Below are 12,890 nucleotides of genomic sequence, written 5' to 3'. Positions count from 1 at the left end.
AAACAAATGTCACGCTAAATGCAAATAGATCACGGGTGTTCCTATATGTCATCATGTTTCACTTCTTCTTTAGAAGGTCACTTTGTTTTTTAACATTTCAAGTGACAAAAGTCTCCTTTTTTTGGTGTTGTTGTTCTTGAAGGTCATTTACAGATGTGGTACTTCCTGAGAATAATTCTCTGAACATAATTTTTTTTCAAGTTACAACATTAATAAGTCAATAATATAGATTTAATCCAGAAAATCACTTATATAACAATAGCTTATTAAAAGGTCTGCTTTAAAGAAAGAAAAGCAGACCTTTATGAGAACATAAAACAATTAACAGAATCCAGAATGGTAGTTTCTGTCATGGCTCAATTAAAGCAGGTAGTTTAAAGTAATTTTCAGTGTGGACACTTTAAACTTGTAGGAATGCATCCATCCTCTGTGTAAACATTAGAATTCTTGACAAACACATAAAAGTACAGATCCTCTTACTACGGTGGGACATTTCAGTCTCATGAATAACATCAGTGCCTTTTACTCCTGATACTCACACATCTTCCACTACATGACTACATGTGCACAAACAACGCAACTGTGAACCTTCTTGGCTCCATCCTGCACAGTCACTGTTTGCCTGACTTGACAGTACAGTTTTTATATGTTTGTGTTTGTCTGCCTGCAGAAAAACGTCATTTTCTTAATAAAACTTTTAGCTATGGGGCGCAATTAAAGTAATATCACCTGAAAAATTCAGGTTTTTACAAAATAAATGTGAATCTTTGACTGACTGCTCATGCAAACTCACTGTCTTTCTGTCTTAACCAGTGGCTCTTTTATATTTAACCCACAGACTGACCAACCGACGTCTGATTACTGGACCTGCTCCTTGAACCAGGTCACCAGTTTCTCCAGCATCTTGGCATCTGTGGAGATCCAGCTCTATATCTGACTTTTCTGATGATTTTTGAAAGGTTGTCGCATAATCTTCCGATTTCCATCAGTTTCCACATGTCAGGGCAGAGTGTACTTATTCTATTGGCCAACATTAGGCCTCATCTTTACACACAGAGTATAGTTTTTGTGGATGGTTTTGGACCCAAAGTGTAGATCAACTTCAAGTCTTTTGGTTCCACTGGTTTGTTCAGGAAAAAATCTTCTTTTGTTATTTGTTCTTGCTGTTGTTGTTTGTTTCTTTCTCTCAATCCATTCGTCAAACAAACCTGTGGTGGAGATATGGGAAATACATTTAGATTAAGAATGACCAGCATATGCATATTGTTTGAGTATGTTTAAAGATGATCATTACAATCTTTTGGTAGTACAACAAAATGATTATTAGGTAAGTTGGGTTCTAAGTGGATGCACATAATAGAAATCTCTTGTGGAAAATCTGTTTAAATATTAGTGTGTTTATATATAATTATCCTCCATTACTTACGTAGCTTATGAAAGACAGCAGAAGTGCTATCATTATCACTACGGAGGCGAAAAGAATCAAGTAATCATCTCTCTCCAGACTTTCTGTGGGAGCAGCTGGACAATCTGAAAATGAAAACACAAATTAAAGTTACTCAAGTTTGAACTCACTTGAACTGTACCACACTGTGCTAGCTCAGGTTGTGAACCTAGTCAGGCTATTCTGCATACAGGAAACTCCTGTGTGGCTGGATTTTGTACATTTTTCAAACTTTCATATCAGAAAACTCGAGGTGCACTTTGCTGTAGATATCTAAGGAAACATTCCCTCTTGTTTGGTATCCCAATAAATCTGCTCAGACTTTACCAATGAGTTTTTCTTTGTCTTTCTTTGCTAAAATATAGAACATGGTAAAAGCTGAACATCAGCATTAGCCACCGTAAAAGCCTTTAAAAGCTTTTCCAAAATAAGCTTCTTCTAAACCAGCTTTTGATGGAAATCTAATGCTCTTGATGTTTTCCAAATCATGTGCTTGACAGATGATTCCCACACTCTATGCCTTGGGCCAAAGAGTGATAGTTTTGTAAAGCTGATGCTCAAAATATAACAGTTGATTCAAGTTTGGAAGTTCTCCCTGAGTCAAATTTCAGTCATGGATGCCTCAGGGAACTTGGGAAAGTTTGGGAAACCTGTATGTTGAATTTGCATGAGCACCTAAAGAACCCAGAGACAACTGGGACAAACGTTTACCTGCCAGCACCAGGTGAACGTAGCCGTCCTGGTTTTGCTCTCCCACAGGTGCTGCCAGGTGACACACGTACACGCCGGCGTCACTGCACGTTGTGTCGGCCAGGAGGATGTCGTGGGTCTCGTTGACCAGCGCCACATCTCTCTCCACGCCATCGTACCATTTCGTCGTACCATCTGGGAGGTCTCTGGTCAAAAGGCCATTACGAGCAGACGATGGGCTCTCTGAAACCTGAAAAAGCATCAGTCCAGTGTTAGAGTCATGTGCCTGATGAATGACCAAACAGGATCTGAGACTAGACAGCCAAACCAAACACGCCTGATGTCAGTGTCATTATCACTTCTGTTAATGGAAAAAATGCCACTACTATAAATAGCACTTCTTCTTTTTAACTTTTAACCCATTAACCACAGTTACTGCACACCCCATATTTGAGTTGAACCTTGTAGTTTTAAGCAAAAGCCTAAATATTTAACCAGTTCATAAAAACAAGGATTAAAATAATCACCAGACATGTTTATACTGCCATTCTGACCTTTATACACCACGGCTGAGCAGTGTCTTGTGACCAGCAATAATCTTTATGACAGTATAAGAAATAAATGAATAAACCTTTACTGTTACTTTCACTGCTGCTTTTTACTTTACCCCTACTACTTTTAACATTACTGAAATAGAAGAAAAAGTACATTTTGAGTCGCAGGTAATTCTACTTTAACATTCCTAATTAGACTTTATAGACTAAAGAATTAAGTTGTAAGTACGGCTGCTCTTGTTATTACTGCAGCATACTCATAATGTTACCCAGTTGTAGTGCTGTACTTTGTGTTTTCATTGTTATAACCTTTTCATTATGTGATTGACTACAAATATTTTGACTTTCGAAAGAAACGAAAGTGATATTACTTTGCAGTAATCTGCCAAGGAGAGCCTGACATGTTTTTTTCTTCTTAAATGTGCAGCATGACAATAAAAATAAATTGTATTTGTATTTATTTGGTTATTTAATTTATTTTTACCTTGTACCATCTCACTGCAAGGTACTGGACTCCGGGCTTGAATTTCGCTTTGCACGGAAGGATAGAGTCTTCACCCGAAAGGACCACGACTTCTGGTGTGTCCTCCTTGACAGCTGCACCCACAGCGAGGCACACGCCTGAGGAATACAAGAATAAGATGTTTCTCAGTACACGTATTTATTTTTCTTTCAATACATATAAACATGCAGCTCTTGGTTACAAACTATACCATACAGCTATTCGAATGTACAAACTCTAATAATATAACGTTCGACTAAAGTAAACTGAAAAGACACTCACCCTGCGAGAAGAGCAGAAGACAGCCAAGGAAATCTGCAGATATCATCTTGTTGACTGAATGTTTAGAAATCGAGAGTGAGGAGAACTGTGCCCTCAGCCTTAAATGGGGTTGTAGTGAGAAGGAAGTGGGGAAGGGAAGGGGCGGGGCGGATGAGCACGAGGTCTCATTCAACTGCTACTCTCACTTAGTGTAAAGCTAAAAACAATGAACGCTGTTCTTATCGTCCTGCTTTGTAAGTATATTAGAAATGGTCTTGTAATGCATTTTACTGTACGTTTAAGCCAACCCAAGCTCTCAGTACGTTGCGGTGAGGTACCGGTATGTAATATCATTTTTTTAATAAAGCGACTTTTTATTCAGATGATTTTGCAACATCGGCATAACAACAACTTCGATTTCGATTAGCATAACCAAGTAAACAACATCCTATGTCTCCAAATCTTATGTTTCGCTTCACCGGAGAAAAAGTAGAGAAAGTTTGTGAAAGTCATTTTAGCATCAGCAGACTTAAAGACCTTAAAGACCCCATAGATCGAACACACGTTTGTCTTTCGTGTAAAATGGCAGCGATAAATCAATCGATGGGAGTTTGAATCGAGTTTTGTATTATTTTCTGAGAGTTGGCAAAATTGAAGTGTTTTTTGTTCATAACTTATGGTTTGAAATGTTTTGTAGTGTAAATACTGCATGAAGAAATAGCACAACACTTGCCCTGAAAGCTTATTCAACGTTATGCATTACCGTTTATATGCCTTGTTTGCGAGAATAGCCCGTTAGGCTATAGCTGACACGTATTTTTGTAATTGTATTCTGCAAGAAAGTTCTTACCATTTTGAATACGTAATGTTGTTTTTTTAATCATCTGATTAATTTTTCGGTCACTGTAACGAAAGCGCAAGCATCCAGGGATTCCCCTTCCTTTCCCCTGAGGTGCTTTCCAGTGCGTATGGCGAAATAAAGAGTATGTCATTGAAGTAGGAAATTCCCATCTTTGAGTCACGTAATTTCTTTTTACTACCACTATTACACGTGGAAGTATCAGAAACAAAACAAGAGACACGTCCCATATAACAGGTTGTTCTTTGATGTGCGCTGGATTTTATGTCGTGTACATGCGAAGCTAATGTTTTTATTTGTGCTTTGGGGTTCATTACTATTGTCAGAATGTTTAAATAAAAATAAAGATACAAACATATTGTATATCCTAGAGATTAATAATGGGTGAAATGGAGAGAGATTAACAATCACTGTCCAGGTCTTTGATTAATGATAAGAAGATGAAACCAAAACCGGTGAATCACAGAAGTGTTCATAGTCTAATGCATTTCTTTTCTTCTTTTTTTTATTAAGTTGCTGCTGTGGGGTCGGCCATAAGCAGCTCAGAGGTGATGCAGAAAAACATTCCTTACTCCTGCTGCCAAAGTAAAGCACTGGAGTTTGACCAAAACTGTGAGAACACCTGGAGTGTTAATGGCAAGGTATAAATATTCCTGCAAGTTCACACAAAAATCTGTGTTACAAAAATCTAATAAAGTGTCAACTCCTGGTTCTGTTCTTTCACACATCAGCTGAAGTCGGCTAGTAATTAAAAAGGCATGGTTAGAGATACTTCAATTGTTGAAAGCAGTTTTTCAACTATGACAAGAATGTACAGTCAACAAGCTTATTTCAGAGGATCAATGAGTCCAATATAAAAGAAATAAGAACTCTTTTGAACATTAAGCCATGTAAAGCCACTTTAGAGCCCAAGAATACAATTCTAAAGCGAGCAACTGGTATAAAACCCCCAAAACAACCTACTAACTCTGCTTTTGGGTTTGTTCCTTTCTGCAGACCTTTGCCCACTCCAAACGTGTGAAAAAAAGCTGTGTACATCCATGCCAGAAAATTGAAGGTGGAACAATTGTCATGGATGAATGCGTGGATCTAAATGTTACCACAGTTTGTCATATGGTACGTTATCCACTCGCCTCTGTCAGTGCGCCCCAGGGTGGCTGTGGCTACACTGTAGCTTGCCATCACCAGTGTGTGAATGTGTGTGTGAATGGGTGGATGACTGGATATGTAAAGCGCTTTGGGGTCCTTAGGGACTAGTAAAAAGCGCTATATAAATACAGGCCATTTACCATTTACCATATTTGTTTTAACTTAGGCCCTTTCTAGAGGGAAAAACATTATGTAAAGTCATGTATGATGCAGTTAAAACCCCTAAAAAGGGGTTTGTTTGAAAGCATGGTTTCTTGGAGTCATTTCTAACTAAGTACAGACTCCATAAGTCAATTCAGACAACTGTACATAATTACAAGTTATTGGGATGTATCATGACTTTGCCAAGGTCTGGAAGAATACCCAAACAGTCATGCTCAAATAGGAGGAAATTGATTAAGATGTTCAAGGTTCTTTCTTGGTGCCAACCAAGAGAAGTGTGTGCTCCAAAATTAGCACCTTCAGGCTCAACTAAAACTTGTATCTGTCTACATGGACAACCAAAATGACTTCTGCCTTCACTTTGTGGGTGTACAAGAACCACTGGCAGCAAAGCAGTACCATGAAAACATGATGCTACCACCATCATGCTTTACAGTTGTTACAGAGCTCTTAGGTTTGGAAGCCTCACCTTTACCTCTACAAGCATACCTTTTGTCACTGTGGCCATCATCTGACCATAAATCTTTAAGGAAATGAACTGAGGAGGGAGCCTAATAGTACATCTTTCACCATTTTGCATTATTGTGATTGCAGCCATTCCTTAGCTCTCTATGACTGGTGCTTATGGCCACTGAGAAGTAGTCATGGCAGTTTACATATTAACAATCATGAAACTCTGGTTTGGCCATTATGCAAATGTACTGTTAGGGAAAACTGCAGTTAGATGAGACTTAGATGAGAAACATCTCTCAGGTCTCTTCTGAAAACACTATGTCCAGATAAACAGATTGCTGATGGCTACCAACAGCATCTGCTTGAGGTGCCATTTGAGAGATGTTTAGAGATGTTTAAACAAATTTTAGTGGGGCTGTATGTATAACTTTGACCCTGTAATGATTAGAGGAAAGCAACGCTGAGAGGAGATACATATCCAGTGCTGGTCCCATGCACAGGTACATGGGAGCATAGGAGGTGAATCTGGTGTCAAATCTGTGCCAGATATAAATATATAGATCTCTGTGCTGTGGTGACCCAAAGGCATGGCAGTCAAAAGTATCCATTTAAAGTCATGTCAACACAATAAAGAAAGAACTCTTCAGGTTTATTTTCACTTTATCTGTTACAGCGCTCTGGTATTGTTAAAGAGGAGTGCATCCACTACCAGAGCCAGCCCTGCTCCCAGACTGTTCCTAAGGATTTTAATGGGTCGTGTAGGCATCAGAGTAAGTCTTGTTTTATACAATGACAGACAAATTTTTGACTGTGTTTTTAAACTCCATTTTTGAGATACATAAACATAGACCTAGATTCCACTCTCCAAACAATGTTTAAGCTTATTTTTATTTCTCTCTTCAAGAAGATGATACAATTTTGAATTGGTGTAGTCAAAGTAGGCCATGATTTTTTTCAGTGAACAAAAAAAGGATTAAAAAAACCCACTCCCGTGCATGACATGAATCACAGTCTCACAGTCTTCTGAGTGACAGTAAAATTATTTGTTTTCTGCAATGTTTTGATGTTATTGATGTTAAAACACAAGCAATATCAAAACATCAGCAGCTGTTGAAGATGTTGAACAGCACATGTTCAATACAGGACTAAAGTAGATGGTCTAGTAGAATGAGGCAGTCTTAAAATACTCTTTAAACTCTCCATCATGTGTCTAACATGACACATATTTACATAGGAGTGCAATGCTACTAACCAGACACGAATGTCCCAGGTAACAATCTTGTTATAAGGGTGGAAATGTTCCCGTTTGCTTGCAAACAGTGCTCAGCTTATTAGCACACAGTACAAGTCATTTAATCAAATCAATGGAGAATCCAAAACTTTGTGTTATGGCATCTATTCAGTAAGCTGAAAAATATTTAATTCCACAATAGAGACAAAGGATGCACACATTAAAACTAGTGAATGCTATATTAGCACCTATCTGAATAGTGGTTTATTATAAGCATGAAAATCTAACCTGCTAACCAATTTTCTTTCTGCTGCAGGCACCGTTGGATTGGCACTACTGACAGCCGGATGGATTGTGAAGCAGATGATCTCCTGAGTCGTCTGCTTTTGCCAGAAAGAAAAGATGCTTTTAATATCAGGGGTGGAAGGTATTTCTGCTAAGGGAACAGCTATGCTTTTGCTTCCTGTCAGCTTGAATCAGTTTGCACTGTCTCGCCATGCAGTGCCGTGCAGACAGTGTTTACCATGAAGGCAATTTTATACTTTCATACTTTATACAGCTATAAGCTCAAAAATATTATATTTACACTTCTTCTTACAGCACTGAAACACTTTATCATTCTTCAGGCACATCGGTTTCCATCCTTTACTGTTAAATGACAAAATGAAAGTGATTTAGAGAGCATTGGAATATATCCTACAACCTAAAAACCTCACTTTTTTTTTTTTTTTTTTTTTTGAGTCGTGTTTCTCTCAGGGGTGTATTTACCAAGAAAGACCCTTTTAAAAATTTCATGGATTTCTTCCACAAGCCAAAATAATAATGATCACCAGTCAATTTTTTCGCTTTTGTCTCCTTGCCCCTTTTGGTAAGATTTTTAAGTTTAGTGTTAAATGATGACAAAATATTTAAAAAGTGTAACATTTTCCTTATTAATGAGACAATTTGCTGCTACCATTTATTTATTGACACTGAATGTGTATGGACATGACCTGCTGCTATTTAAATGACAAATTTATTGATGAAGATAAACATTCAATTTATTTGAAACACACTAAACTACAGTACAGAGGTGTACTTAGCTGCTACACTTGGTAAATACAACTCCCAGAGTTCACTGAACAAAGCTGCTCACAGAAACCTTTCAGAAATTGTGACTAGTGTATTATGAAGGGAAGAAGGTTTCTGTTGTGTCATAGGACTGGAAGAGGTTTAAAAAATGTGTACATGCCAATTTGATGTTTACAAACCAGTGATGGTAAAAATCCAGGTACTAATTTTAACAAACTGAAAGTATAAACAGGTCCCACTTGTCACTTTACTGTTATAATCTCAGGAAACAAAAATACAGTGAAGTGCTGACAAATTTATTATTTATTTATTTAAAAGAATACCCTGAATGCACTTGAAAGAAGGTCAGAGATTGTCGAAGCAGAAAAGAGCATCTTATGTTTGTTTGGTTTACTTGAATTGCACCAGCGACCTCAAAGCTGTATTTTACTACTGTAGGACTAAACCAAGCACAGAACACAGCTTGTTTTAGTGTTTCATACATTTTCAAGCATCTCTAAACAAACTGCTCAAAACTAACTAAACTAATCTAAACTGGTCAAAACAATTACCACTGACACTATCCAAAGTAACAAAGCAAATATTCAGGTAATATCTGTTTTGAAACCACTTACTGACATTAACTGAGCTGCTAATAAATAAGCTACTTTCTTTGAACAATTTTATTTTTGAATAAATATGCTCCATATAAACATTTCAAGTTATGACAAAATAAGCTATTTAAACTATGTGATTGGTGCCTTGGGAAACTGAGATTAGGCGTTTTTAAAAACTTTTATTTTTAATTTCATAATGGGAAATTGACATTTCTTTTTTACAAAAAATATCTGCTGCTTTTATTCATTTTAAGTGGCTAACAATAAGGTATTTACAGCTTTTTTGACAGGCTAAAGTAAACTCTTTTTAGCTGAGATTTAATAAAGAATCAGTCAATATTCAAGACAATACTCATAGATTATTGAATTTTATTTATGTTGTGATCCATTCTTATTCTGCAAAATGCCAAAATTATGTGTGGCTCATCTTATTAAAAGATGACATAAATACAGTTATGTGGCACATAGTTAAATAGCTGAAGGACAACACCAGCAGTGGAAGGAGTAACATTCCCTAAACACACAGTTCTCATGTACAGCTCTTCCTCCAGAACTCTTAGTGCAATGGCAGCTATGAATGTTTACAACATGTATTTGAATAGTAACTGTAACGGTTTTACTACATTTAAATGACAGCTACAACTAGTAAAGCAGAACCAACGCCATTCTCTGTATAGATGGAGTGGAAATGAGATAAACTGCCAGTATTTCTTTACCAATGTTTTCCACTCCATTTCTCTCCTCCCTACAATAACTGTTTCGCCCAAATGTGGCCCATATCTGCAGTTTTCTCTACAGGCACTTTGGCCTTGACTAATGGTACTGTACTGGTACTGGTGGAGTAAGTTTAATACCAGGCTACATCTGACCCAACACTAGCTGTGACCAATGTTAGATTAGATTAGATTAGATTAGATAGAACTTTATTAATCCCTCGGGTGGGTTCCTCTGGGAAATTCGATTTCCAAAAAAGCACAGCACCGACAGAAGTTACAGAGTTACAGAATATTATATATATATATATATATATATATATAATACACACACACACACACACACACACACACACACACACACACACACACATATATATATATATATATAAATACAGAGACAATATAAATAAAATATACGAAGGGGATAAATAGAATAAATAGGAATAAAAATAAAAATACAAGTGAATTGCACATTTCAAGTATTGAGTCTATTGCACCGTTGACTATTTACAAAAGTATTGCACAAAAGGTATTGCACAGTGAGGTGAAGAGGCACTACAGCTTAGTTGTTCCCCCCTCCTTTGTCCTCCTGTTTCCCCTCCCTCTCCCCTCCAGGGAGGAGTTAAACAGTCTGATGGCGTGTGGGACAAAGGAGGACCACTCTGTGCCTTTTATCTATGTTTGGCAGATGCACCAGTTGCCATAAAATAGCCAGATTAAACCCAGATGTGTCTTCTTTCTGGAATACATTATTTTCTTTTTTGTTTTTTTTATTGACCTCTCATGTGTTTTACAAATGTTCGACACTTCCACTCCAACTAGGGAAACTATTTTACATTTTATTACCAACTTAAAGTGTAAAGTATTAAAAAATAAAATATTAACAGTGTTTTCATTTGGACCAGATGAATATGTAATAAATTGTCCTACACATCTGCTACATTATATATAAGGCATTAACTTTAAACTCTTTCTGCCCATTAAAAAATGCATTAAAAAATGTGAAAAAACATACAAACTTTAGATTTTCTCTAATTTTTTTTTATCATCAAGACAGTCCATGTACTTTCAATACAACATGTTTTAATTGTGATTTTTTTAAATCAGTTTCTTAATCATATCATTAGCTTTTGATTAAATAAAATAAAATCAATACATTTGTTTTAATTAACAAACAATTATGCTCTTTTTTGCTTCCCAATTATCTCTTATCTTTTGAAAATGATTATTTCATTAAAATTGGGCATTAAGTTAATAATAGAAACATTCCAATAAAAGCACTAAAAAGCTGTCCCACTGAAATACAAAAAGGACATATCAAACGTAACAGCTGAGTATTTAAAAACTATGCAGCCAATTAAGTGGTGCTTTTGTTTGTTTGTTGTGTGTGTTTGTGTGTCTGTGTGTGAGAGAGAGAGATATGGGGTGGGGGACTTTTAGTATTATTGTTTTTATTAGAGACTTCATTAGAGACTGGAAAAAAATGTGAAATAATCAAAAACAAAAACTGAGCCAAATAGAATTAATTAAAAAAAAAATTGCTGTGTTTGAAAATCCTACTGCCGAATAGGTGTTTATTTGTTTGTTTGTTTTGTTTTTTTTAACCACACTGTTGTAATATGTTCTATTGAAGCACCAAACATTAGAATGTAAAATTCCATATTTTTACAGTCATGTGTCATTTCATGCAGTAGGGTGTAGGGTACTTATGTGCTTTCTTTCTTGTGTTGCTGCTATCATATGTTAATCAATGCTGTCCATGCTGGTAGTATATTATTGCAAAGCTATGAAATAAAACAAAACAAAACACAATTATTGTGTGTGCTGAGTGCTTTCTTAATGAAGAGGTAACAGATGTAGTTTTATACAAAAAGTCCATGTCACTGATAATCATAGTTTTTAAGTTGGGTTTTTGGGTTTCTGCTGGAGCGGGGGGGGGGGGCTAGGAGGAGGAGTTGGCCGTCCGGCTGCGGTCTGGAGTGTGGGGCCTCCCTGCTGCTGCGGAGTCGGGGCGGTCTGCCTCTCCCCACCGCAGGGAAAAGGGTAACACCACCTGGGTCTGGGTGCAGTTCCCCCCTCCAGGGGCAAGGGTACCTAGACCCGGTTCGTAGAGTACGCTTGGGGAGTGTGATCGTGTGTACAGCGTCTCTTTATGTCTGTCTTCACGTTGGTTGAGTGTGGAGTGAGTGCATATGAGAGCATGAGGGGGGGAATGGATGTTTGTATCTGTGTGTGCCTGTATGTCTGTGTCTATATGTCAGGTTGGGTATCAGACGCCACCTCTCTGGGGACATCTCAGGCCCTCCAAGGTTTGGAGGCCTATCTCCCCCCACCACCACTTCCCCTGCCAGTGGCGGACTCCCTCAGACATCGGTGCGTTGGTGGTTCTTTGTGTCTGGGGATGGGCGTCCAGGTACACGCCGGCTCACTCCTTGGCGGCCGCTTATCGGGGCCTGGAGCCTCTGGGGCTCGCTCGGGCCACTTCGGAGGTGGGGTGCCCCCGGCCTCTCGGCCTGGGGCTCGGTCACTCAGGCACAGCTGGCTGCCGGCGGAGCTCACGGGCGCGTCACTGCAACTCCCCCTGGCTTCTGCTCCGCGGCTGCTGAGTGAGCCCTCATCTGGGACTCTCCTCAGCTCTTTCTGGGACAGAGGCGCGGCTGCCCCTCTGTTAATCTTCCTTGGTCTCTTGTGTTCTGAGGGCCTCTGGATGTCTGGAGTTTTGATCTCCTCCATACCTGCTTCATGCCCTGGAGGACGGGGCTGTGGCCCCCCCACACCCTCTAGCAGATCATTACATGAAGGAACCTTTTAAAAAAAACAAGCACTGGACCAGCTCTTTATCCTCTCCAGGATACTTGAGGGTGCATGGGAGTTTGCCCAACCAGTCTACATGTGTTTTGTGGACTTGGAGAAGGCATTCGACCGTGTCCCTCGGGGTGTCCTGTGGGAGGTGTTGCGGGAGTATGGGGTGTCTGGCCCATTGCTACGGGCCATTCGATCCCTATACAACCGTTGCAAGAGCTTGGTTCGCATTGCCGGCAATAAGTCGGACTCGTTCCCGGTGGGTGATGGGCTCCGCCAGGGCTGCCCTTTGTCTCCGGTTCTGTTCATAATTTTTATGGACAGGATTTCTAGGCGCAGCCAAGTGGCGGAGGGCTTTCGCTTCGGTGGCCTCAGAATCTCATCTCTGATTTTTGCAGAT

At 38.7% G+C, this 12,890-nt stretch overlaps 2 protein-coding genes across 2 annotated transcripts; one reads left to right on the top strand and one right to left on the bottom strand.

The window, feature by feature from the left end:
* Nucleotides 1–213: 213 nt before the first annotated feature.
* cd83 (CD83 molecule) lies at nucleotides 214–3,581 on the bottom strand. Its single transcript, XM_085291313.1, has 5 exons — nucleotides 3,473–3,581; nucleotides 3,173–3,309; nucleotides 2,156–2,384; nucleotides 1,427–1,530; nucleotides 214–1,208 (listed from the first exon to the last, which is right to left on the bottom strand). Exons 1-5 carry the CDS (start codon nucleotides 3,516–3,518, stop codon nucleotides 1,047–1,049), a joined length of 678 nt encoding a protein of 225 aa, XP_085147439.1. The 5' UTR covers nucleotides 3,519–3,581; the 3' UTR covers nucleotides 214–1,046.
* A 77-nt stretch (nucleotides 3,582–3,658) lies between these two features.
* On the top strand, nucleotides 3,659–11,490 carry LOC146563926 (uncharacterized). Its single transcript, XM_085291312.1, has 5 exons — nucleotides 3,659–3,705; nucleotides 4,824–4,951; nucleotides 5,307–5,426; nucleotides 6,748–6,844; nucleotides 7,622–11,490. The coding sequence occupies exons 1-5, from the start codon at nucleotides 3,678–3,680 to the stop codon at nucleotides 7,678–7,680; spliced, it is 432 nt and encodes a 143-aa protein (XP_085147438.1). The 5' UTR covers nucleotides 3,659–3,677; the 3' UTR covers nucleotides 7,681–11,490.
* The last annotated feature ends 1,400 nt before the right edge of the window (nucleotides 11,491–12,890 follow it).

The sequence above is a fragment of the Mchenga conophoros genome, linkage group LG11 (assembly GCF_057382185.1).
Source record: "Mchenga conophoros isolate Kocher_MC1m ecotype Shallow Benthic linkage group LG11, M_conophoros_male_GT1.1, whole genome shotgun sequence".
NCBI classification, from domain to species: Eukaryota; Metazoa; Chordata; class Actinopteri; order Cichliformes; family Cichlidae; genus Mchenga; species Mchenga conophoros.
This window is presented reverse-complemented; position numbering and strand designations above follow the sequence as displayed.